At 46.8% G+C, this 25,883-nt stretch overlaps 1 protein-coding gene across 4 annotated transcripts in view; it reads right to left on the bottom strand.

The window, feature by feature from the left end:
- Positions 1-3,251: 3,251 nt before the first annotated feature.
- The window catches only part of LOC143284557 (uncharacterized), a 29,033-nt gene continuing 6,401 nt past the window's right edge, over positions 3,252-25,883 (bottom strand). For all 4 annotated transcript variants that reach the window (XM_076591336.1, XM_076591335.1, XM_076591334.1 and 1 more), the window contains 12 exons: positions 24,888-25,124; positions 24,218-24,447; positions 23,252-23,440; positions 22,470-22,769; positions 17,107-17,292; positions 15,547-15,621; positions 14,622-14,810; positions 12,609-12,770; positions 10,450-10,659; positions 9,252-9,512; positions 5,695-5,967; positions 3,252-4,116 (listed from right to left, as the gene is read on the bottom strand). In XM_076591336.1, the coding sequence (XP_076447451.1) occupies positions 3,358-4,116; positions 5,695-5,967; positions 9,252-9,512; positions 10,450-10,659; positions 12,609-12,770; positions 14,622-14,810; positions 15,547-15,621; positions 17,107-17,292; positions 22,470-22,769; positions 23,252-23,440; positions 24,218-24,447; positions 24,888-25,122 (3,069 nt within the window). In that variant the 5' untranslated portion in view covers positions 25,123-25,124 and the 3' untranslated portion in view covers positions 3,252-3,357. The remainder of the gene's footprint in view (positions 4,117-5,694; positions 5,968-9,251; positions 9,513-10,449; positions 10,660-12,608; positions 12,771-14,621; positions 14,811-15,546; positions 15,622-17,106; positions 17,293-22,469; positions 22,770-23,251; positions 23,441-24,217; positions 24,448-24,887; positions 25,125-25,883) is intronic.

Genomic DNA, 25,883 nt, shown 5'->3' with positions numbered 1-25,883 from the left:
ATGTAAGATAGATAAGATAGCTTTTGAAAAACTATCGACCAGTTTCTCATTTTGAAAAACTATCGACCAGTTTCAAATCTTCCATTCCTGTTCAAACTCCTTGAAAAAGCTGTCATGAAGGAGCTCAACAATCACCTTTGTTTCAACAATCTCATCCACCCATTTCAGTCTGCCTATCGTGCTTACCACAGCACCGAAACCACCTACTGCTAGCGTCCCACTCAGGACAGATCTCCCTTCTCACTCTTCTCGACTTGTCAGCCGCCTTTGACACGATAGACCATTCAATCCTTCTTTCCCGTCTTCATTTTACTTTTGGTATCAACGGCACTGTTCTAAACTGGTTCAAATCTTATCTCACTGATCGATTCCAGTCTGTCATTGTTGATAATTTCCAGTCTGAACCCGTTAAAATTGAACATGGAGTCCCACAGGGATCTGTTTTAGGCCCAGTGCTCTTCACACTGTACACTGCTCCTCTCGCTGAAATTATCAACCACCATAATGTCAGTCATCATTCTTATGCTGATGACACTCAACTCCAGAAGAGTGATACCCCCGAAAAACTGTCGTCGCTCTTGCAAGAAACATCCAACTGCTTCCTGGATATTCAAAATTGGATGACTCTAAATAAGTTACAATTGAACGCGGACAAAACTGAAGCAATGACCATAGGAACTAAACAAAAACTCTCTTCCATCACAACTGACACAATCAAACTTGGCAGTACATCAATCATTCTTTCCAGTTCTGTCAGGAACCTCAGCGTTGTCCTTGACAAAACACTGTCCATGCAAAAATTTATCAGTCAGACATGTCAATCCTGCTACTGTCAACTGCGGCGCATCAGTTCCATCCGAAAATATCTATCCATTGACGCAACATCTAGACTTGTCGTTTCTCTCATTCTCTCTCGCCTTGACTACTGTAACTCTCTATTGTCTGGTTTGCCTGCTTCATCCCCCGTCAGCGCATATAAAACTCTGCTGTCAGACTCATCCTCAGAAAGAAAAGATCTGAGCACATCACTCCTCTTTTGCAACATTTCTACTGGCTCCCTGTCTCACACCAAATAAAGTACAAGATCAGCACTCTATGCTACAAATGTATTCACAAATCAGCCCCTTCCTATCTCTGTGGCTGCCTTCACCTCTACACTCCATCTCGCTCACTACGATCAGCTTCGGATCCACTCTATTTACGCATACCCAGATTCAAACTCGACTGTTGGCTGCCGTTCTTTCTCTGTCTCTGGACCTTGCATTTGGAATGAACTTCCTCTTTCGCTTCGTCAAGTCTCCACACTCAGCTCTTTCAAGTCTGGCCTTAAATCCCACCTCTTCCCAAAATAGCCTCCCTTCCCTGTATCTTCCTTGTCTTCAGTTTCTCCAGTTTTTCGATTTATGCGTGTGTGAGGATGACTGGGGCGAAAGCGCTTTGATTTGTCTATGCACAAGATTCAGCGCTATATAAATACTATTATTATTATTATTATTACTTTATCATCTCATAAAGAGAAATAACATCAGGTGCGGTAGTACACACAAACACACGCAAAAAAAGGGAAAAAAAAATCACACAACACCGACACACAAAATAATTAAAAATGACTTTATTAAGGAGGAACAGCACACATACACGTAAAGTTTTCATTTAAAAAAACATTTCACATATTCGCTAAAAATGTAATAAAATGTATAAATATACTGAAGCCCTGTTTATAGATACAAACTAAAGTGAGGAATATATATTTACAACAGATAATACAATTGCACCTCAGTGCAAGACCATGCATAGTTTAACGATAGCGAAAATGGCATCCCCACCCCTCCTCTTTTCATGAAGCTTTCCCAAATTCGGCGTGTATGTGCAAGTTAATGTGTGTACAAGAATGTGTAATCTCTCTCTCTCTCTCTCTCTATATATATATACATACATACATACATACACACACACATATATATATGTATATATAAAAAAAAATGATAAAGTACACCAACTGAATTTTTCAAAGGTACACACACACACACACAAACACACGCACAAATTGTATGCGTGTGTGTGCTATACGCGCGCGCGTATGTGTTTATGTGTGTGTGTGTGTGTGTGTGTGTGTGTGTGTGTGTGTGTGTGTTTGTGTATGCCTTTGTAAATACTGATTTTGTGCACTTAATTATTTTCTGTATATAATAGTTTTGATATAACCTAGTTTTTTTTTCACTAAATATTGTTTATTCTTTTGGATATTACAATATGTATGTATGTTATAATGTAAAAAAGAAAAAAAAGAAAAAAACCCACCTTACATTGTGTGTGTGTGCGTGTGTGTGCACGTGTGTGCGTGTGTGTGTGTGTGTGTGAGTGTGTGCGTGCGTGTATATGTGTGTGCGCACGCGCAAGTCAGTGCGTGTGCGTGTCTGTACGTGCGTAGGAATGCGGTAAGATAAAAGCAGAACAGTTTAGCTTCGCTTCATTTCTTTCAGACAGAGGACGGAGGCAAAACTTTCGAAGGCACTTTTTTGATCCATTAGTTGCAGTTCCTGCTCAAGACCTAAGGTGTTGTGAATTCCGTCGTGCACAAACCTATTGGCTGATTTCAGACGGAAGCCACTACCGGTGCAGCACCCTATTCGTAACCCCGCTGGGTTTTTACCCCGGAGTCAAGTCTACCAAGTCCAGATTAGCCCCGGGGTCTCTGCAGACTAACTTGGAATGACGTTAGGGAGTAAACTTGAACTTGTCAGAACTGCCCCCACCACCACCCCCCAAACCCGTCCGTTGGGTGTCACTCTCATCCCTCCCTTATGGATATACGGGTCATTCTGGACTATCTTGAAATGACCCCAGAGGTAAATCTAGTCCACTTGGAATCAATACAGTCTGTCAAGGTAGTTCTCCACCACACCTGCCTTCGTTAAGTGATAGTGGAGAGAGGGGGAGGGGGTGGAGGGTCGGTAAAGGTTAGCCATTACTGACCCCCTTTCCCTTTTGAACAGTTTGATGAAGGGTGTAATTTCCAACTTGGGAAGCTCTATCTTGACCAGGCACAAATCGTGAGAGGGGTGGGGTGCGGGGGTCAGGGGGTAGAGGAGGGGGTTCTTAGGGTCTAGCCCAGAAGGACACTCTTTCCCTTTTCAATAGTTATATAAAGCGGGTCATTTCCAACTAGAGAGGTGCGGGGGGCGTGAGGGGTGTGTGTGTGTGTGTGGGGGGGGTGGGGGTGAGGGGGTGGGGGGGGCGTGGGGGGGTGGGTGGGGAGGTGAGGGTATTCGAGTCTCGGTCAGAATGACCCCGGGATAAAACCCAAGTGAAGTTGTAGTTCGAGGCTGTGACACCGGGTGCAAATTTTTGTTTTGTTCACACAACCAGTTTCCCACTCTCCTTTGTCTCATCCACTGGCCTCGGGCGCCCGTGCCAGTCGTGAAAGCTCGGGGGGTCGGACATGCCTACACTCTTCTCCTCTCCCTCTCCCTCCCCAGGGAGTAGACCTCTGGGCACCGGCTTCTCTTCACTGATGTCCAGAATCAGGTCGATTCTCACAGGCCCCTCTTTCTTCCCTCTCCTCTTCTCCCTCATCCTGGCTTCCTTGCCGTTCACAGTGGCTCGGTCGTTGGTAGGAATGTCCCCTCCTCCTCCTCCTCCAATAGTGGTGGGTACCAAGTCATCCAAGGGGGATACATGGCGGTGCGAGGATTTCTTTTTCTTCTTGTGTTTCTTGTGTTTGTGGGCGCGCTGTTGTTGTCTGTACGGATCAGTGTTGTCGTCAGGCTCCATGGCGGCATGGTCGCCGTTCATGTTCGGGAGCAAGTCGTCGCCGTTATCCTCGTCCTGGGTGGGATCTGGAAGCATGTAGTTAAGCTGACCCGTGTTCTTGCTGCTCCTGTTGCTGGGTGCAGACAGGGGCTGAAACGGGTGGGACGGGTCTGACGCAGGCTGAGTGATCCCCGCGTCGTCTGTGAGAGGAGCGGGTTTGGTCTTGACGGGTTTGTCCTGGGGGTCGTCTTGGTTTGGGGGCCCGAACTTTTCCACTATCACATCCTCCACTGCCCAGGTCTGCATGAAGGACTCCACTTTGTCGTCCATCTGGGTCTTGAAGCGAAGCGTGTTGGTGTTCACCTGAGGACACAAAGTCATGTGAGTGGAGTGATGGCCTAGTGGTAACGCGTCCGCCAAGGAAGCAAGAGAATCTGCGTGCACTGGTTCGATTCCCACAGTCGCCAGTATTTTCTCCCCCTCCACCAGACCTTTAGTGATGGCCTGGACGCTACTCATTCGGATGAGACGATAAACCGAGGCCCCGTGTGCAGCATGCACTCAGCGCACGTAAAAGAACCCGCGGCAACAAAAAGGCTGTCCTGGCAAAATTCTTGTAGAAAAATCCACTTCGAAAGGAAAGCAAATAAAATCTCAGGAAAAAAAAAGCAAAAATATGGGTGGCGCTCTCAGTGTAGCGACGCGCTCTCCATGGGGGAGAGGAGCTCGAATTTCACACAGAGAAATCTGTTGTGACAAAAAGAGCAATACAATACAATGTTTATCGGCCAGCTGACAGCAAAGGAGCGTGACGGGGCTGAAACAGCACATGAAACCAAGGACGAAATGTTTTAACAACTGACCATTTCATTCATCATTCCGTTCTTGATATTATCGTGCCGGTTATCACTGAACAGCAAACTATCTCTGCCATCGCAAATGGACCCCATGAAAACTCTAAAAACCCTGAAAAGATTTAACGATTATTTTTAAACAATTGACCATTTTTTTCATTCATCATTTCGTTCTTGATATCAACTTGTCGGGTATCACTGAACATCTCTACCAATACAAATGGATCTCATGAACAGGCACATCTTGAAAAGGCTATGAAGCTGTGTTGGCTTTTATATCTCCATTTCTTCCTTTTTATATATATATTTTTTTTTGCTTTTCGGCGTTCCAAAACGTGATTATTTTTTTCACTAAGAGCAGTGAGCTATAAAAAGTTACATTTGCATCAGAAGAGAATCGATGTTTACATTATAATTCTGCAAAGACCTGGTCCTTTTGATTGTTGCTTGCCATCCTCTCCCATTGTCATCGGTTCATGTAGTCATGTTTGGTTGAAAAGCTGATTATCTGCTCTTGTTATTGTACGCCCAAGAAAGTATATCCTAACTATGAAATGAAACATGACACTACTGCTGAGTTACCGGAAGAAATATAACTGCAAACAACAGGAAGAAAGAAACAAACAAAAGAGGACATGATTATATAAACAAGGATTTAAACTTGATTTCGGCTCTTTGAAAATACTTGCAATAATAATCAGTACAACTGCTAGATTATAATGTAGACCTGCGAAATTGTGATGTTTCTCGACGAGTATGTGAGAGATTTTGCTCTGAGATTTCACAGTTTCTGTGTGTGCGTGCGTGTGCGTCTGTGTCAGTGCGTGCGTACGTGCATGCGTGCGCGTGTGTGTGCATGCGTGTGTGTCTGTATGTGTGTGTGGGGAGATACGCAAACACAACTTGTCCGAGCTACCAACATCCACCTACCCCTAACTTCCCCCCACACGTCCCCACCGACTACCACACACCCCTCATCCACCTTCTTCACTTCCTTCCCCACAACCCTCACCCCCTCATTCCCCCAACCCACACCACCCTGCCTCCCCACAACCCATTCCCCCTAACCCCCCACTCTTTCGCACACCTTCTTCATAGCTCCGGGGCTCATGAAGAAGTAACGCATCACCAGCGGGATGGTTCCCGTGAAGAGGATGGCGAAGAACTGAAGGTTGGTGGAGATGTCGTAGGTGCTGGCGTAGGCCAGGAGGGGCAGCAGGATGAGCATCAGGAAGACCACGGTGCGGGCGAAGCGGCCCAAGGCCCGCAGGTAGGCCTCCTCCAGGCGTCCGGGACTTCCGGGGCACGCGATGGTGGTGGTGTGCTCCAGGAACTTCTTGGGGATGTACGGTATGTCGTCCTGTAAAACAGGAAGTACGGTATGTCGTACTGAAAACAGGGTTGTACGGTATGTCAGAATTAAAACTGGGGTGCACGTTCTGAAAACAGAAATTTACGTCGAAAGTCTGTTGTGTTGTTCCTTAAAAGCCACATGAATGACTGAGACTGTGATCATTGCATGATTGTGATTATCGTAAGTGAGGTTCGCATCAACTTAGCATATAAACATGTTTTTTCGTCTTTTACTTATGTATCCATATTGTTTGACGGTAATTCTCGCGCAATGTTTGTGCACCATGCACCACAACTGAATTTCTTTGTTGAGATGATGGAATACTCTGTATTCTTGGGGATGTAAGGCATGTCGGACTGAAAACAAATGACGGTAACGGGGTCAGCTTAAGTAAGACAAGGGTTAGGGATAGCAGAGTTGTGGAGAGGTGTGGAGTAGTGGATGTAGAGTAGTGTAGTGTAGGTTAGGGGAGAGGTGGTAGTGCAGGGTAAGACTGAATAATGTATGGTAGCAATTTTTCCATTGGATCCCTGTCTCACACAGAACAAAGTACTGAATCAGCACTCTGTGCAGAAGATGTTTGCACAAATCTGCCCCTTCCTGTTTTTTGTGACTGCCTTCACCTCTTCACCCCATCTCGCTCTCTGCGATCAGCCTCAGATCCACCCTGTTTCAGCGTTTCCAGGTTTAAACACTCCATAGTCTCCACCACTGTTTCTCTGTCTTTGAAACCCTACACTTTGAATGAGCATCCTTATTCGCTTCGTCATTTTTTTGCATTCAGCTCTTTCGAGTCTGGCTTTAATTAAAAGCCACCGCTTTCCGAAATAGCTCTTCCCCATCCCCTTCCTCTACCCGGTCTACAGTTTCTCTAGCTTTCTATCTGCATGCTGTATTAAGTTTTATCTTTCGTTCCTCTGATTCTGCTATGCATAAGTGTGAATGACAGGTGCGTAAGCGCTTTGATTTATCTATGCATAAAATTCATAAATACTTTATCGCTGTTACTATTACTAAGATGAACTATTGCTAAGAGGGCAGAGACAAGGGCACGCAGATTAGAGGGAGTGGAGGTAGGGTAGTATAGTGTAGGGTAGGTGAGAGATGATGAGTAGGGTGGGGTAGGGTAAGATTTTAGGGTAGAAGAGTAAGGGGGGTATAGAGTAGAGAACGGTAGGGTAGGGTAGAAGAGCAGCGAAGGAATGGGCAGGATAACTGACTGTACAGGTTACACGGTGCAGAACTGAATAACAGGATGGGATAGGATAGGACAGGACAGGACAGGACAGGATAGGACAGGACAGGACAGGACAGGACAGGACAGGACAGGACAGGACAGGACGGGATAGGATAGGACAGGACAGAACAGCATAGGATAGGACAGGACAGGACAGGCCAGTATAGGATGGGATAGGATAGGATAGGACAGGACAGGGCAGGACAGCATAGGAAAGGATAGGACAGGACAGAACAGGACAGCATAGGACAGGGCAGGACAGTATAGGACAGCATAGGATAGGATAGGACAGGACAGGACAGCATAGGACAGGATAGGATAGGACAGGACAGGACAGTATAGGATAGGATAGGACAGGACAGGACAGGACAGCACAGCATAGGATAGGATAGGACAGGACAGGACAGGACAGGACAGGACAGGACAGCATAAGATAGGACAGGACAGGACAGGATAGGATAGGGTACGATTGGATATGACATGATGGATAAGGGAAGGTAAATCGAGCGTAGGTTTGGACTGATTTGAACGGCAATAGTGACAGTAAAAGAAAAGAAAAACCCAAACAGGATGTTGTAAAGGGTGGGAGTAGGGAGACCGGGCAAAACTGGGAAAGTCAGAACAGGAATGGGAAGGAATAGCACTGAGTAGTATAGCATGGTGTGATAGGCTGTCATGAAGGGTGGGGCAGCAATGTGGCATTGAATGGCATGGTTGGACATTGTACACAGACAATGTGGCACTGAATGGCACGGTTGGACATTGTACACACACACTGTGGCATTGGATGGCACGGATGGACATTGTACACACACAGTGTGGCATTGAATGGCACGGATGGACATTGTACACACACACACTGTGGCATTGGATGGCACGGCTGGACATTGTACACACACAATGTGGCATTGAATGGCACGGTTGGTCATTGCACACACACACACTGTGGCATTGAACACACACACTGTGGCGTTGGATGGCACTGTTGGACATTGTACACACACACACTGTGGCATTGGATGGCACGGCTGGACATTGTACACACACAATGTGGCATTGAATGGCACGGTTGCACATTGTACACACACACTGTGGCATTGGATGGCACGGCTGGACATTGTACAAACACACTGTGGCATTGGATGGCACGGCTGGAAATTGTACAAACACACTGTGGCATTGGATGGCACGGCTGGACATTGTACAAACACAATGTGGCATTGGATGGCACGGATGGACATCATACACACACACACTGTGGCATTGAATGGCACGGATGGACATTGTACACACACAATGTGGCATTGAATGGCACGGCTGGACATTGTACACACACACTGTGGCATTGAATGGCACGGCTGGACATTGTACACACACAATGTGGCATTGAATGGCACGGCTGGACATCATACACACACAAACCAAGCCAGCAAGGCACGTAAAGACAACGAGCCAACCACCCATCCACTCCACATCCAACCAACCCCCCCCCCCAAAAAAAAAAAAAAAAAAAAAAATCAACTACTCCCCCCATTACCCTCCCACCACTACCACACACACTCTCGGCGACCTACCGAACCAACCACCCGTACCCATACAGTGGGAACGTAGACCTGGCGTAACAAAGCCCTGGGGGAACGGGGGTGGGTGGGTGGGGGTGGGGGGCAAAGACTTCGGGAGAGACAAAGACCTGGGGGTGACAAAGACCTGACGGAAGTCCCAGAAGAAGCATCACTGGGGGAACATAGAACTGGGGAACTTAGACATGGCTGAAAGAAAATTGAGGGAACATGGACCTGAAGGAACACAGACCTGGATGAACATAGGGATGACCCTCACACGCACCACTATCACCACCACCACTATCATCACCACCACCACCATCACCACTACCACCACCACCATCACCACCACCACCATCACCAACTACTACACCAACTACCACCACCATGACTACCACCATCACCACCGCCACCAACACTACAACAACCACCACCGCAATCATCACCACCACTACCACAACCCCCACCACAACCACCACCACCAGCAGTACCTTGTCCAGAAACAGGGCGAGGCTTCTCATCCTCATGCGCAGGGCATCGTTCTTGATGGTGAACAGCCTCTTCTTCCTGTACGCCTCCTCCTCCGGGCCCGCCCGCCCCTTGCTGTCGGCCGAGGAGCTGGGCACGATCTTGAAGATCTTGTTCTCCTGTTCCCTCCAGTCTTTGTCCGCCTCCTCCTTCAGGTCCTCCTCCTCAAGGGCCAGCACGTACCCCAGGACCGTGGCGTGGTGAGAGGCGTACGTGCTGTTCACCTGCACGTACAGGTGTCATTTTGTGTATCTATTTATTTAGTTATTCATGTATTTATTTATTTATCTATTTATTTATTTATCTATTTATTTATTTATCTATTCATTCATCTATCTATCTATCTATTTGTTTGTTTGTTTATTCATCTATTTATTCATTTATCTATCTATCTATCCAATTGTTTATTCATCTATTCACTGATTTATCTATCTAACTACCTCTATCTATCTATCTATCTATTTGTTTATTCATCTATTTATTTATTACTTTATTTATCTATTCGTTTATTTATTAAACATTGTGACATTGTTGCTTATAGTCCAGCCGATCGCTCAGGGACAAATTTATGAAGGATGTCCGAGGAAATAATTCAAACACGTTGAACACAAAACACATGTATCTGAATCCCACGCCTGCCCCCCCCCCCCCAACCCCCCACTTCCCACCCACCATCAACGCACCATCTAGGCTACCCCGAACCACCCTGTACCCTGAACACACACTCACCATTCTGAAGGAACCCCGAACCACCCTGTACCCCGAACACACACTCACCATTCTGAAGGAACCCCGAACCACCCTGTACCCTGAACACACACTCACCATTCTGAAGGAACCCCGAACCACCCTGTACCCTGAACTCACACTCACCATTCTGAAGGAACCCCGAACCACCCCGTACCCCGAAGTCACACTCACCATTCTGAAGGAACCCCGAACTACCCTGTACCCTGAACTCACACTCACCATTCTGAAGGAACCCCGAACCACCCCGTACCCTGAACTCACACTCACCATTCTGAAGGAACCCCGAACCACCCTGTACCCTGAACTCACACTCACCATTCTGAAGGAACCCCGAACCACCCTGTACCCTGAACTCACACTCACCATTCTGAAGGAACCCTGAACCACCCTGTACCCTGAACACACACTCACCATTCTGAAGGAATCCCGAATATAGACGACCAGCAGAACCATGATGGTGAAGAACTTCATAAGGAACGCCACGTTAACGATCAGCTGCACGACCGCGATGACGAGCACGTGCACCAGGAAGTTCAAGGCCAAGGTCAGCACGGCGAAGACGTCCACCAGAGTGAACACGAACAGCATGTTCTCCACCTGACCCCAGACGGTCATCTCTGCCTGTGGTCGAAACGAAATCAGACTCACATGTTGCGGACTCAGCCCCATATCAAGAGGGACAGCAGCAGAATTTCATAACCAATAAATATCGCTATCAGATGAACGCCAAGGGTCATTCCAGAATTCACAATACAAGCAGCAGCAGAATTTCATAATCAGTAAGTGCTGGAATTAGATGAACACCAAAGGTCCTTACAGAATTCACAATACTACTACCAGTCGCCGTGGCGAAGTGGTTAGCGTCGTGGACTGATGGCTGGGAGGACGCGGGTTCGAATCCCAACGGAGGTGGGTTTTTCGGCACGTGGCCGGCTCCTACCCAGAGTTGAGTGTGCTGTGGGCTTAAATGGGGAGACTGGGACCACACAGTCGAGTGTCATCCACTTTAAGGATGCGTCTTTGGGTGTGTTGCTCTAATTACCTGACCAACACTGCAAGTGTCTGTATCTCTCGGGCCTGGTTAACACCGGGATATCATTACGACAGGAAGCGAAGAGTACAGCCTTGTCATGCAGTCCCAAACCAAAATGGACCTCCATAACAACATCGTCATTGTCATCCTCCTCCATCATCATCAATATAAACAAAGCAATCTCAAAGTCTGTGGCCTTTTATGCCCTGCTCTCATGGTGACCTCAGTTTCGATACCCCTCCACTTCTGTGCTTGGGGTGAGTCCTGTCAGTGTCTTCAGTGTCGGCAGATTCAGTGGGGGGCTATTGTTTGCGGGACGTGGTGGCGGTCTTCACTCTGGGAGGGACGCTCGTGGGAGTAATGCCACTGAAATGAGGGTTAAGGATGGATATTTTTTACCAATCTCCCAGTTCTGCAAACCTGCTAGTGCCTGAACCGACCTTATGAATTCACATGCAGAAGATCAAATGTTGCTCGTTAAAGACCCCATAAACCGTGTAAGTGTTCCTTGGGTAGTGGAAACAAGAACGCACCCAGCATGCACAACCCAGAAACTAGAGGTATGACTTCCTACACGGCGGAGGTAAAACAGCGGGTCATGCACAACACAAAAGAGCCCACTCCTACATCACCCACTAGTGAACGTACGCACGAGGGCGTTGCAGCCCAGGAAAGCAAAATAAGATGATGAAGGAGGAAGAAGAGGAGGAGGAGGATGGAGGAGGAGGAGGAGGATGAAGGAGGAGGTTCAATATCCCTTCACATATACTGGTGGTTATAGACGCCTAGAAAAAGCATTAATTTCTCACATTTGAAGTAACAATTAATTACAAACAACAACAGCAACAACAACGACCCCCCAAAAAAACCCGTAGGAGAGGAGGGGAAATTCAGCCCTATCACAGGGCACCGACTCAGAATTACGATTGAGTGTGCGAGCCAGCCATCCACCGTGCAGTTCGCACCTAGTTAAGCTGGTGACCAGTTCAATTGTATGGTAACTTGTCGGGAAACAGAACAGATGGTAAGTGGAATATAATAGAATAGTACAACAGAACTGAGTAGAATAGAACATAATATCTTATTGTCATAAATCCCTAAGGTTAATAACACACAGTAAAAATATAAACAGGGACATATTCTGAAAAAGAAACAATAACAACAACAACAAAAACCCATTCGAGAACAAATGTCGCCAGCCTTGGCTGTAATTCTTTCTCTGTCTCTGGACCTTGCAATTGGAATGAACTTCCTCTTTCGCTTCGTCAAGTCTCCACACTCAGCTCTTTCAAGTATGGCCTTAAAAACCCACCTCTTCCCAAAATAGCCTCCCTTCCCTGTATCTTCCTTGTCTTCAGTTTCTCCAGTTTTAGAGTTATGGATGCGTGTGAATGACTGGTGAGAAAGCGCTTTAATTTGTCTATGCACAAGATTCAGCGCTATATAAACACCATTATTATTATTATTACTATTATTATTATTATTAATACAGTAAGATCAGTTCGGCGGACTCAAACTCAACACCACCACAACTCACATTTGTCTTTCTCCGCCGGCCAGCGGTCCTACCGGCCAGCAGTCGCACGCAGTGCACCAGCAGCTTGGGCACGGGCGCCGTGGCCACCATGTAGACGAGCAGCACGAGCGGCAGCAGCAGTAGCAGGATCAGCCACAGAGGCACTGCCATCACCCCCAACCGCTGCAACAACGGGTCCCACTGATGATGGAATCTTGTCATCTTTTTACATATATATTTTATTTTGTTTTCAAAACAATGTGACATCACACGAAAAGGATCGAAAAAAGAGCTCCAGAAACACACACACACACACACACACACACACACACACACACACACACTAAAAGAGAACACTTCAGCACAACCTTCAGCACACAAGCACACAATGCAGCACAAAACCACACAATGCAGTACAGACGTCAGCACACAAAGTACACACTTCTGCACAAAAACACACAATGCAGTACAGACTTCAGCACACAAGCACACACTTCAGCACACACACACACACGCACACACACACACACACACACACACACACACAACAACAACAACAACAACAACAACAACAAAAGAAAAAACCAAAACAACGACAACAGCTACAACATGAAAAAGTAAAGTGCTTGGATGTAGAACAAATTTGACTAACGGAATGAAACCACAACCATCATCATACTCCTATAATAATAATAATGATAAACATGATAATGATAATAATAATAAGCTGCAACTAAATAATGATAAAACTGAATTTATGATATCCTGTCCAAAGAAGTTTCGTCAACATCCTTCCTTTCCTGACTCTGTTCTGATCAATAGAACACCTGTACCACTTTCTCCTTCTGTTCGCAGTCTTGGTGTAATACCAGACCAGTCTCTTTCCTTCCAACAGCACATTTCGAATATCTGTAAAGTATTTGGAACTGTGTAGAATCAGTTCTGTCCGCCACTATCTCTCAGCCGATGCAATCAAGACACTTGTATGTGCTCTGGTTCTCTCAAGATTGGATTACTGCAAGTCTTTTGGCTGGCCTTCCCAAATCTCTAATAGACAGACTCCAACGAATGCAGAATAACGCTGCCAGACTCATTTGCAGAGCTTCTAAGATTGGTTATGTTTCTCCTCTCCTTCAGTCTCTCCACTGGTTGCCTGTTTCTGATCGAATAGACCATAAACTATCCACTCTGACCTTTTCAGCAGTCAACGGATCTGGCCCCAAGTATCTTTCTGAACTCCTCCATATCTATACTCCGTCTCGCCAGCTCCGTTCTTCCTCTGATACTCAACTTCTCAGGATACCTCACGTCAGAAGTAAGACCTATGGACACAGATCGTTTTCTTTTCAATCGCCAAAGACGTGGAACAAGTCCCTGATAACCCCCGTCATTCTGATTCCCTTGCATCTTTTAAATCTCGTCTCAAAACTCACCTTTTCCCTCAGCAATAAGTTCAATGGTGGCAGGTCCACTTCCTTTGTGTTAGCTGTGCTTGACTATGTGTGTATACATATGTATGTGTACATAACTACATACATGTATATAAATGTGTAGTGTGTGTGTTTGTGTGTGTGTGTGTGTGTGTGTGTGTGTGTGTGTGTGTGGTGTGTGTGTGTGTGTGTGTGTGTGTCTGTGTGTGATGTGGTGTGGTGTGGTGGTGGTAGTGGTGGTGCTGGTGGTGGTGGTGGTGGTGGTGGTGGTGGTGTGTGTGTGTGTGTGTGTGTGTGTGTGTGTGTGTGTGTGTCTGTGTGGTGTGGTGTGGTGTGTGTGTGTGTGTGTCTGTGTGGTGTGGTGTGGTGTGTGTGTGTATGTGTGTGTGTGTGTGTGGTGTGGTGTGGTGTGGTGTGGTGTGGTGTGGTGTGGTGTGTGTGTGTGGCGGGGCTTGGGGGGAGCCAAAAAACACAACAACCCCAAAACCCAACACGACGGACGACAAAGTGCTCACAACGACACCACTCTAACGACAACACCACCACCAACAACAACGACAACAACAACAACAGCTGTTCATTGACAGCGACAGTACGGACGGACCTTGATGGGCCAGAAGACCTTGCGGATGATGGCCTGAGAGTCATGCAGTCGGTCCCGAAGCCTGGCGCGGTGTCGCGCCACCTGCAGCAGCTCCGTGTAGGACCGGGCCAGGTTCTGGTCGTGACACCCGTCCACCACCACAAGCACCACGTGCAACACGTACAGACCCGCCAGCAGCGACACCACCACCTGACGAGTTTTTTATTTATTATTTATTTACTTATTTCTTTTCATTTTATTTATTTATTTATTTTGTTTGTTTGTTTGTTTTGTTTTGTTTTGTTATTTTATTTTATTTTATTTATTTATTTATATATATATATTTATTTATATATTTTATTTTATTTATTTATTTGTTTTTTCAAGGCCTGACTAAGCGCGTTGGGTTACGCTGCTGGTCAGGCATCTGCTTGGCAGATGTGGTGTAGCGTATATGGATTTGTCCGAACGCAGTGAACTACTGATACTGATACTGACGAGCAAGGTAAGGTAAGGTGCACGTGCACTCAAGATAAGGGTACACATGTACGGCCGCAAGGTGTATATGCACCCACGGCGGCGCTGGAACACGTGCATTCGAGGCGCGCACGAATGATGTGTGTGTGTGTGTGTGTGTGTGTGTGTGTGTGTGTGTGTGTGTGTGTGTGTGTGTGCATACATATAAAAATGCACTCTTGAGCGCATAGTAGTGCATAACGCATGCATGCAAACAGTCATAGATTTTGTGTGCAAGCAATAACACACACGTTTATCGACGCACGCACTCATTAACACACTGGCACACACACGCACACACACACACACACACACACACACACACAATAACACAGACACAGCGTAAGCATGCGTGCGCACATGTATAAGCACACACACATGCACACACTCAACCCCACCCACCCCACACACACATCGAAAGTTATCTCACCTTGCCAAAAATGCTCCCAAAGTAGAAATTGTAGCTTTGTCGAAGGCCACGCTCATCCATCATAGTTGCCACTTCCTGATCACAAAAACAATAACAGTAATAATCACAGCTATAACAACAACAAGAACAATAATAGTAATAGTAGTAGTAGTAATAGTAATTAGTATTTGTATTTCTTTTTATCACAACAGATTTCTCTGTGTGAAATTCGGGCTGCTCTCCCCAGAGAGAGCGCGTCGCTACACTACAGCGCCACCCATTTTTTTTTTGTATTTTTTTTTTTGTATTTTTTTCCTGCGTGTAGTTTTATTTGTTTTCCCTATCGAAGTGGAATTTTTTTTTTTTTTTACAGAATTTTACCAGGAACAACCCTTTTGTTGCCGTGGGTTCTTTTGCGTACGCTAAGTGCATGCTGCACACGGGACCTCGGTTTATCGTCTCATCCGAATGACTAGCATCCAGACCACCACTCAAGGTCTTGTGGAGGGGGAGAAAATATCGGCGGCTGAGCCGTGATTCGATCCAGCGTGCTCAGATTTTCTCGCTTCCTAGGCGGACGCGTTACCTCTAGGCCATCACTCCACTGTGATGATGATGATGATGTATTAAAGATGGATCTCCCCCTCTGCCCTTCCACTCCTTCCCAGACGTTCTCTTCTTTCTTGTCACTTCTTCAGGGTAGAAATCAAACACACACACACACACACACACACACACTCTCTCTCTCTCTCACACACACACGCACACACACACCATACCACTATTCTAAAAATAGATGGATAGCTCATTGGCCAGGAAAGCTGAAGCTAACTAGACGCCATGCTGATACTCGTTGAGAAGTCGTCTGCTAACTGGTGGTAGTTTCTGAACTGTAACGGTGTATTTTCGATGAAATCGTGTTATGCTTGCCCCAACGACATGCCAAATGTTGTGTCTTGATTGATATCTGCAAATGGTTTATTTTCAAAAGTTATTACAGGAAAACAGTGCAGTGACACGTAGCGCAAACGTGCTGTGGATGCACACACAGAAATTTTAGCTTAACTAAGGCTGCGAGCAAAGCCAGCTGAGCGCTTGGCTACATATATGAAGTTACCGCTTCGCGTTGTACTGACACGAGTAGCAAAATGGCTGATTGAACACTTCCACTACCTTTACTTAGCAAAGGGGCTCAAAGAAGGCATGCGTTATTCACTGGTTTTTAGACCAGTGACACCATATACACATACTCTTCAAAATGCACACAGACATACTCAACACACACACACACACATACACACGCACGCACACACAGAGGGACACCCCCCTACACATACATACACATACTACATCTCCCACACATAAATACTGCAACCCCCTCCGATCCCCCCACCCCCCACCCCCCACCCACATTAACACCCCTTCCCATACACACACACACTACACCCCTCCCCACACATACATACGATACTCTCCTCATCCTACTCAGATACAGCACCCCCTTCCCCCCAAAACACATACATAATCATCACCCCCGCACCCACAAACCCTGCACCCTCCCCACCCCACACACTACTATACCTGGTACTCCAAATCGTCGGCAGCCATGACGTAGAGGATGGGCAGGGCGGGCACGGCCAGCACAAGCAGCAGGACGATGGTGCGCAGCGCGCGCAGCCACGCCGCCCAGGGCGGACAGCACGTGCAGCACAGCTCACCGCACACTGGGGCACTGCAGCAGTCCTCCAGTGAGTCCGCGTGTCGCACCTGCCGCCCGATACAGAGAGAGAGAGTGTGTGAGAGAGATGGGTTGGGCCAGAAATGCACTCTCACTAAAATTCTCACTACTATCCAATATCAGTGAGAACGGAATGGGAACGGGGTTCTTCCTTCCGCAGAGTGATCACAGTCAATACCTGACTATTCTATCACTGACAATAATAATTGCTGGGGACGAAGGGGAGGGGAGGGGGAGGGAATAGACTTGAGCTACAAGATACGGCGATGTTCGAGGAGTAAGATTTGAGCCACAAGATACGGCGATGTTCTTGGTGTAAGATTTGAGCTACAAGATACGGCGATGTTTGAGGAGTAAGATTTGAGCTACAAGATGCGGCGATGTTCGAGGAGTTAGATTTGAGCTAGAGGACACGGCGATGTTCGAGATGTTTTAGTAGCTTTTTGTCTTTTTTTTTTTCTGGCTGTGTGGCTGATGACCAGTCCACCCGATACCCCACCACTCCGTTTTTGTTTGTTTGTTTGTTTTTGATACACTCGCCTCATCACGTCTAATCCCTCACTCATTCACCACATCCATCGCGTGAGTGTGTGAGTGAGTGAGTGTGTGTGTGTGTGTGTGTGTGTGTGTGTGTGTGTGCCGAAATGAATGAATACGTACGTGTCTGAATCAACTTGTTGTAAATAGACAATAAACCAATGAGAAGAAGATATGAACTCATGAACAGAAGACATGCATTTGTTACTTTTTTTTTGTAAATGTTCTGCCATCCGCCCCCCCCTCTCCCCCCTCCTGCTCCTCTCACACACAAATATGAGGGTTTACATGCATATATTCCTCAACCTCTCCAAAACCATCCTGCAAGGGACTGTAGAGGGAGGGCGCAGACGGGGGCGGCAGAGAAAGAGCTGGTCCGACAACGTCAAGGAATGGACCAAAATGACAGATGCCAGATCTCCTCACGACAGCTGCCAACAGAACGGCGTGGCGAGCTGTGACATCTTCCTCATGTCCCCCCAACGACCCCAGCGGTCGAGGGAATGAGTGAGTGAGTGACATTCCTCAACCACTCTTCCCTCCAACCTCCTTCTTCCTCCCCAACCCCCAACTCCCATCGTCGTATATTACATCACTTAAAGTGAAAAGGCGTTAAATTGAAGACTACCAGTCCCACAATTACGTGCACTTACTGTTCATTTTATTGTATAAAAAAACAACAACAACAACAAAACAACAACCCATGAATGAGAAAGGAACCACCCTCCTCCACCACCCCCCCCACCCCCAACCCCCACTCTTGGGGCCTCTGAAACAGACGAGGCATAACGCGTGTGCACAAACACATTTCGTGCTCTAGCAATAATACAGACGTACACTCACACGTACGCATAAACACACACACACACAAACACACATAAACGCACGGACACAAACACACACACGCACACACACACACACATTTCTGTTTAACATTGCTCACCAACAGGTTTGCGGATGACTTTTTCTTCGTTTATTACAGTTTGAAACGTCATACCCACTGCAGATCAAATTGTGTCTGAACGACCCAGTCACTTGGCCCTTGATCGCTTTTGGACAGGCAGACAGGCTGAGCTTACCTGTGCGATAATTTTCTGACTTATTTCCCCTGAAACCTTCACCAAAGACCAGGCTGGGGAACTTTCAGTAGATCCGCTATTTTCAGTGGAAAAGCAGTTGATTTCAGAGGGGAAATTTTTTTTTCGGTTGGGGAGGGGGGATTGAGGGGTGTGGGGGGGTGGGGTGGGGTAGGGGGAGGGGGAGGGGAGGGGGAGGCGGGAATGATGACTACGTTTTATATCCGTCCAGTACGTTTCAAGTCCTTTTCTGTGAATTATTGTTTTAGCTTTAAGGAGAGGCCCCCCAAAACCTTTCTTCTTCTTCTTCTTCTTCGTTCGTGGGCTGCAACTCCCACGTTTGCTCGTATGTACACGAGTGGGCTTTTACGTGAATGACCGTTTTTACCCCGCCATGTAGGCAGTCATACTCCGTTTTCAGGGGTAAACTTTTAAAAATTACTAATTTCGTTTTCATTGCCCCCCTGCACCCATCCAGGGGCTCCTGGACCCCGGCCGATTTTTAGAGGAAACTCTCCTGGACAGTTATGTAGCCTGAAAGACGATGAGGGATGAAAAAGGAGGGAGGGTGGTATACAATAGAAACATTTATGCGTGCATGAAAGTTCCGTGCCAAAAGTTCTCATCGTCTATTGAAGAGAGAGACAGGAAACGACAGACAGCGTGTGTGGTGGAATGAGTGATAAAATATTGTTTTACATGGAGACAATAAAAACACAATTATTCATGTATTACAGCTCTGTGCCTAAAGTTCTCTCCTCGTCTATCCAAGACAGAGAAAGGAAAAGAAAGATAGTGTGTGTGTTGGGATGTATGAAGAAATATGTTATATGGACAGTAAAAAAAAAAAGAGAAGAAAAAAATGATAATAAAAAAAAAATGTGTACGTGTATTACAAGTGTGTGTGTGTTGGGTATCATTTCTGTTGGAAAAAAAGATGGTCCCTAAATGTTCTGAAACTGCCCATAAGATACACGAGATACACAGAATTAGAAAGAAAGTCGGAAAACTTCTGTTGTTTGTTTTGCTTATTGCTTCAGCCCGGGTGTGTAACTGTTTGACATGACGCATGCGAGTTTGAAAATGTGTGTGCTGTTTTTCTCTCATTCGATGTAATCCGCCAACAACCGTTTAGATGTCGTTCAAGGTGTAGTTCGTCTGCACATTGATTTGTTTTATTCTATACACTATACATTGGAAAATATCACAGAAGAGTTGGGAGCTTGGGTACCGTTACTGGTCTGCAGAGAACAGCAGACTGTTCGCGGAATGTAATACACCAGATACACTAAGATACACGATTGTTGGCTACACAATTGCCAGAGCAGTGTCAGAACAGGCGAACTAAACCCAAATCGGGTTTTCCCTACCAATTTTTTTTTGTTGCCTTTGCAATCACTGATGGGAATTTCCAATGTGGACTACATAACTTTTGCCAGGGCAGCCGGGTATACACATCCCTGCTCTTCTCGATATTGACTACCGTGGGTTCTATTCGCGTGCAACGTAATATGCCACACACGGGTCAGGCTGATTTTAGAGTCCCCTCCGAAGGACTTTGACGTTCAGTTCGATTTTCCAGTCAAACTGGGGAGAGAGGGCGAGGGCGGGGTTCGAACCCCGAATCCTCACGGTTTGTGTATAGGCAGGCGAACGTCTAAACTATCCTGCCACCTTCCTCCTTGGCTGTGAGGGCGAAATTTAACTTCATGTTTCCTTGTGCGAGGTTCACGTGGCGCAGAAAAGTGTGTGTGTGTGTGTGTGTGTGTGTGTGCGTGTGCGTGCGTGCCTGCGTGTGTCTGTTTTTTGTTGTTGTTTTTTTTCATTCAGTTTTTATTTGATGAAAACTTGAAAACACCTGATTGAAAATACCTGATTTTCGCTTTACCCTGATCCTTATTCATCACTTATATTGTTTAAAAGTATCGAGTGCAGCACCATCCATTGAAAAAAAAAATCTGCTTGCAAGTGAAGGCCTATTTGTTTCACCACCAAAGTGGGCTTTTTTGCAGAATTTTGCCAGGAACAGCCCTTTTGTTGTCGTGTGTGTGTGTGTGTGTGTGTGTGTGTGTGTGTGTGTGTGTGTGTGTGTGTGTGTGGGTGGGTGGGGTGCGCGGTGGGGATGGGGGGGGGGGTGCGGGGGTGCGTGTGTGTGTGTGTGTGTGTGTGTGTGTGTGTGTGTGTGTGTGTGCTTACGTTGTTTTTTAAGTGCGCGAAATGCATGCTGCACACGGGACCTCGTTTATCGTCTCGTCCGATTGACAGATCCCAAACCACTACTCAAGGTCAGATGTGTGTGTGTGTGTGGGGGGGGGGGGGGGGGGAGGGGGTGCGTGTGGGTGCGTGTGTGTGTGCGTGCGTGCGCGCGCACGTACGTGTGTGTACAGGCAATGTACAAAGCTAAAAAAAAAAAACCCGCTGAAAACGTTTCATTCTTTCAAACTCCATGGAAAGAATGAAGTCTGCACTGTTTCCTCCTATCTGAACACAGTCATTATTTGGAACATCAAAGAAATCTTTTCCACTCACACAGATTGACGAGAGCAGAGGGTGATAGTACCATGTACTACTTTTATGATGCAGACAAGGGGTCTCCCAACACAGAAACACAAACCGCGTATAAAAAAACAACAACCAAAAAACAAACCAAAAAAAAACCATGTTGATATCACCAGCCACTGTAGCCAAGTGGTCAGCGTCGCGTCACAGACACATGGGTCGGGGCTCAAATTCTCTCATCGAATGATTTCCCCCCCCCCTTTTTTTGAGGGGCGGGGTGGGGGACTGGGAGAGTGGGGATGGAGGTGGCGGAAGGTGGGGGGAGAAGGGGGAGAGGGGAGAGAGGAGCTGGTTTGTGGAAGGAAGGGGTTGCTGGACTGTAGGGTGGGGGTCAGGGGCCGGGGGCCGGGGGTGAGGGCGTGGGGGGGGGGGGGATGGGGGGAGGGGGGGGGGGGGGGGGGGGGCAGACGGGCTATAGGGCTCAAACGGGAAGATCTGAAACCACACGGTTCACAGTAACAAGTAATTGCTTGCTTACAACTGTTGAAGTTCGGTACTACACTATCGTTTTTTGTTTTGTTTTGTTTTTGTTTTTTTGTTGTTGTATTGTTTAGGTTCATAACACACTCTGAATTATTGTGCAAGGAAGATAGAGCGCATTATGAATGCCATGTATGATTATCTTTAAAATTTCTGCTTTCGCAACATAAACATGCAGGCGACTGACTCACCTTACAACGAATCCAGGTGTGGAACTGACTCACCTTACATTGGATCTAGGTGTTCAACTGACTCACCTTACATCAGATACAGGTGTCCAACTAACTCACCTCACATCAGATCCACGTGTGGAACTGACTCACCTTACATCGGATCCAGGTGTCCAACTGACTCACCTTACAGCGGATCTAGGTGTTGAACTGACTCACCTTACAGCGGATCTAGGTGTTGAACGGACTTACCTTACATCAGATCCAGGTGTCCAACAGAATCACCTTACATCAGATCCAGGTGTCCAACCGACTCACCTTGCATCAGATCCAGGTGTCCAACCGACTCACCTTACATCAGATCCAGGTGTCCAACCGACTCACCTTACAGCGGATCCAGGTGTCGAACAAGGAGCGGAACACGCTGACAGGGGAAGAGGTCTCGGACAGCAGCCGGTCCATCCCACACTCAAACGTGACGCGTTTGATCTTGGCACTGTAGACCACGTCTGGCTGGAGTTCGCTGACCTCCCTTTCCAGGGTGCGAAGCTTGCGCCACCTGGCGGCCGGAAGGACCGTGCTGTCAGGCGACTCCCTGCGGTACCTGGCCGGCTGGGGTGTCAGCAACAGGTTGAAGGTCTGACCGTCTGGGGGGTAGTAGTGGAAGGTGTAGACGTAGTAGCCCTGTACGGATTTTGAAGTGTGGGAGGAGGTTTGAGAGTTTGCTTTGAGAACAATCATGACGTACTTTTATTGTTGTTGTTGTTGTTGTTGGTTTTTCCCCCATTTTATATATTGTTAAGCATTGTGTTTTTGACGGTATGTGGAAATAAATGAGCATTCAAACGTCAGCATAAGTTCGACTTTTACACAAATCTTACAAAATAGTCATCCCGAAAGAAAACAACAAAAGACAACCAACCAAGAAAAAAAATTCCGAAAAAGACCTAAAACAACCCTCTCCCCCACCTCCCTCTAAAAAACCCACACCATTGATGTAAGGTGAGTCAGTTCAACAACTGGATCCGCTGTAAAGTGAGTCAGTTCAGCACCTGGACCCGTCGGAAGGTGAGTCATCCGGACACTCGTTTCGACATAAGCATGATATGAAAACCATCCAATCTTTCAATCTTCTTGTTCCTAAAAGACAACCAAAGAAGCTTTACCCTGGGAATGAGCCTGGGAAAGTAGAGGAAGAGGAGGATGCACAGAGTGATGATGAAGGCACGCAGCACCCACACCCACTCGTCGTCCGACTCCTCCGAGCACGCCTCCAGTCCCTGGTTGTCCCGGGAACAGCAGCGATACACCAGCCGTCCCGAGCCGCTGAAGTTACCCACGTGCTGGGAACATACCTGTGGGTACGCTTTCACGTATCATATTTGTACAAGTTACTGCGCGTGGTGTTTACACACGCGCACACACACACACACACTCATACACGCGCGCGCGCACCCACACACTCACACGCACGCGTGCGCGCGCACACACACACACACTCGCGCACACACAAATACACACACACGCACACACATACACATACAGAGACTCACAAACACATGCACACATACATACACACACACACATACATACACACACACACACACACACGCACGCAACCTCCCTTCATATTCTTTATTATGGTGATATAGGAAGAGCAGACAACCTCTTGCATTTCCAAGACAGCCGTATTGCATGCCAGTGGGTATACTGTATTATGCAAACAGCATTCGTATTACAAAATATTCGGATCACAGAACGATATACGTAGCAGACAGATAAATAAATGCACGGGCGCGCGCGCGCGCACACACACACACACACATTTATCCATTAACCTACTAACCACACACACACACAAACACACACATACACACACACATTTATCCATCAACCTACTAACACACACATACACACACACACACAAACACACATGCACACACATACAAACACACGGTCACATTTATCCATCAACCTACCCACTCTCTCTCTCTTTCACCCTCCCCCCTATCTCCCCCTCTCTCTCTCCCCCTCTCTCTCTTTCTCTCTCTCACCCCCCCCCCCTGTCTCCCCCCCTCTCCCTCTCCCTCCACCCCTCTCTCTCTCCTTCTCTCTCATTCACTCCCTGTTACCCGAATATCCGTGCTGAACTCTGTGGCTTGTTTTTCTGTTTCGTTTTTCAAGTCATAATACAGAAACTGCCTCAGCTTGGGTTCCAGGGTGCTGGATGACATCCCATCCAAGCAGCCCGGGACGCTGACATTCAGGTGTAGGTGAAGGCTGCGCACTCCGATTCCCAGGTATGGTTTCAAAAAACCGAAAAAGTAGTGGAACAACAGCAAGAGCCTTTGTGAGTAGGTTCCTGAAAATGGAAAAGTGGAATGTGACTACAGGACGCCGTGTTCGCGCGTGCTTTTGAGTGAGTGAGTGAGTGAGTGTGTGTGTGTGTGTGTGTGTGTGTGTGTGTGTGTGTGTGTGTGTGTGTGTGTGTGTGTGTGTGTGTGTGTGTTTGCTGCGTGCATTTCTTATGACTGGCGAATAGGGTACCTGTAAACAAGCATTTTTTGCTTCGTCATAAACCTCCAACCACAACACACATGCACACTCACACCCAAAATTAAATATACATAGACACACTAAATAAAACAAAAACAAAACAAACACACATCCACTTAAACATACACACAGGTACACACACACCCCAAAATATAAACGTATTTACACACACACACACACACACACACACACACACACTACACCCACATCACACCACACGCACACCCTAACATGAATTTCTCTCACCTTTCGCACGGTACCATACCCAAGGTTGGAACCACTCATTCCCGCCCACAGTCCTCCAGAACTCCCGGGAATACCCATCCACCTCGATGTTGTATTCCACCAGTCTCACGCTGTCGTCATCTAGCAAACCGCGAAGTTTCATTTTCGTGTCCTCTTCATTGTTAACAAAATCACACGTCTCCGACGGCCGTGCCAAAGACAGTAACAGCAGCAACAGAATGGGAAGAACTGGCATCGCTGTTTTGGAAAAGAAAAAAGTTTACAATTATGTTGTGTTATTCGAATTCTATTTCCTTTGTGTGTAAAATTACCTGTCTCACCCACCGTGTGTGTGTGTGTGTGTGTGTGTGTGTGTGTGTGTGTGTGTGTGTGTGTGTGTGTGTGTGTGTGTGTGTGTGTGTGTGTGTTTGCGCTCGTGCCTACGTATAACTAACTAAATGTATGAACTGATATATATATATATATATATGTGCGTGCGTGCGTGTGTGTGTATGTGTGCGTGTGTGTGTGCGTGCGTGCGTGCGTGTGTGTGTGCGCGCGGGCGCGCGTGTGTGTAAAGAGACTCAACACACTGAACAAATGTACTTAACAGTACTCTGTTGATTTCAGTTCATGCTTCAACGATCAACGAAACAGCAACACTCTTCAGCAGACACTGTGTGGCAGAAGGAAGAGCTAGGCTATTTGCAAAGAGATTTTAGTGTGCCGCGGTCGCGTACTCCCCAGAACCAACACTTCGAAAGGAACAAGTTATTTCTTTGCCGAAATTTTTATTTGTGTGAATTCACATATGGCCTAATAACATATGACCCATGACTGTCGTTTCTTAGCCGGTCAGTCTGCTTTTGATTCTCATTGTGAGCAAAGTGTGTTTGTGTATGTGTCAGGGAACTTCTAAATCGGCAGTGCGCGAACTAGAATTCATTGCCTGCAAATGAAATCCGTTGCGTCCCTCCCTCACCCCCCCCCCCAAAAAAAAAGAGAGAGAGAGAGAGA

The sequence above is a fragment of the Babylonia areolata genome, chromosome 8, assembly GCF_041734735.1.
Source record: "Babylonia areolata isolate BAREFJ2019XMU chromosome 8, ASM4173473v1, whole genome shotgun sequence".
Classification (NCBI taxonomy): Eukaryota; Metazoa; Mollusca; class Gastropoda; order Neogastropoda; family Buccinidae; genus Babylonia; species Babylonia areolata.
Note: the sequence above shows the minus strand (reverse complement) of the source record. Positions and strands in the feature narration are given on the sequence as shown.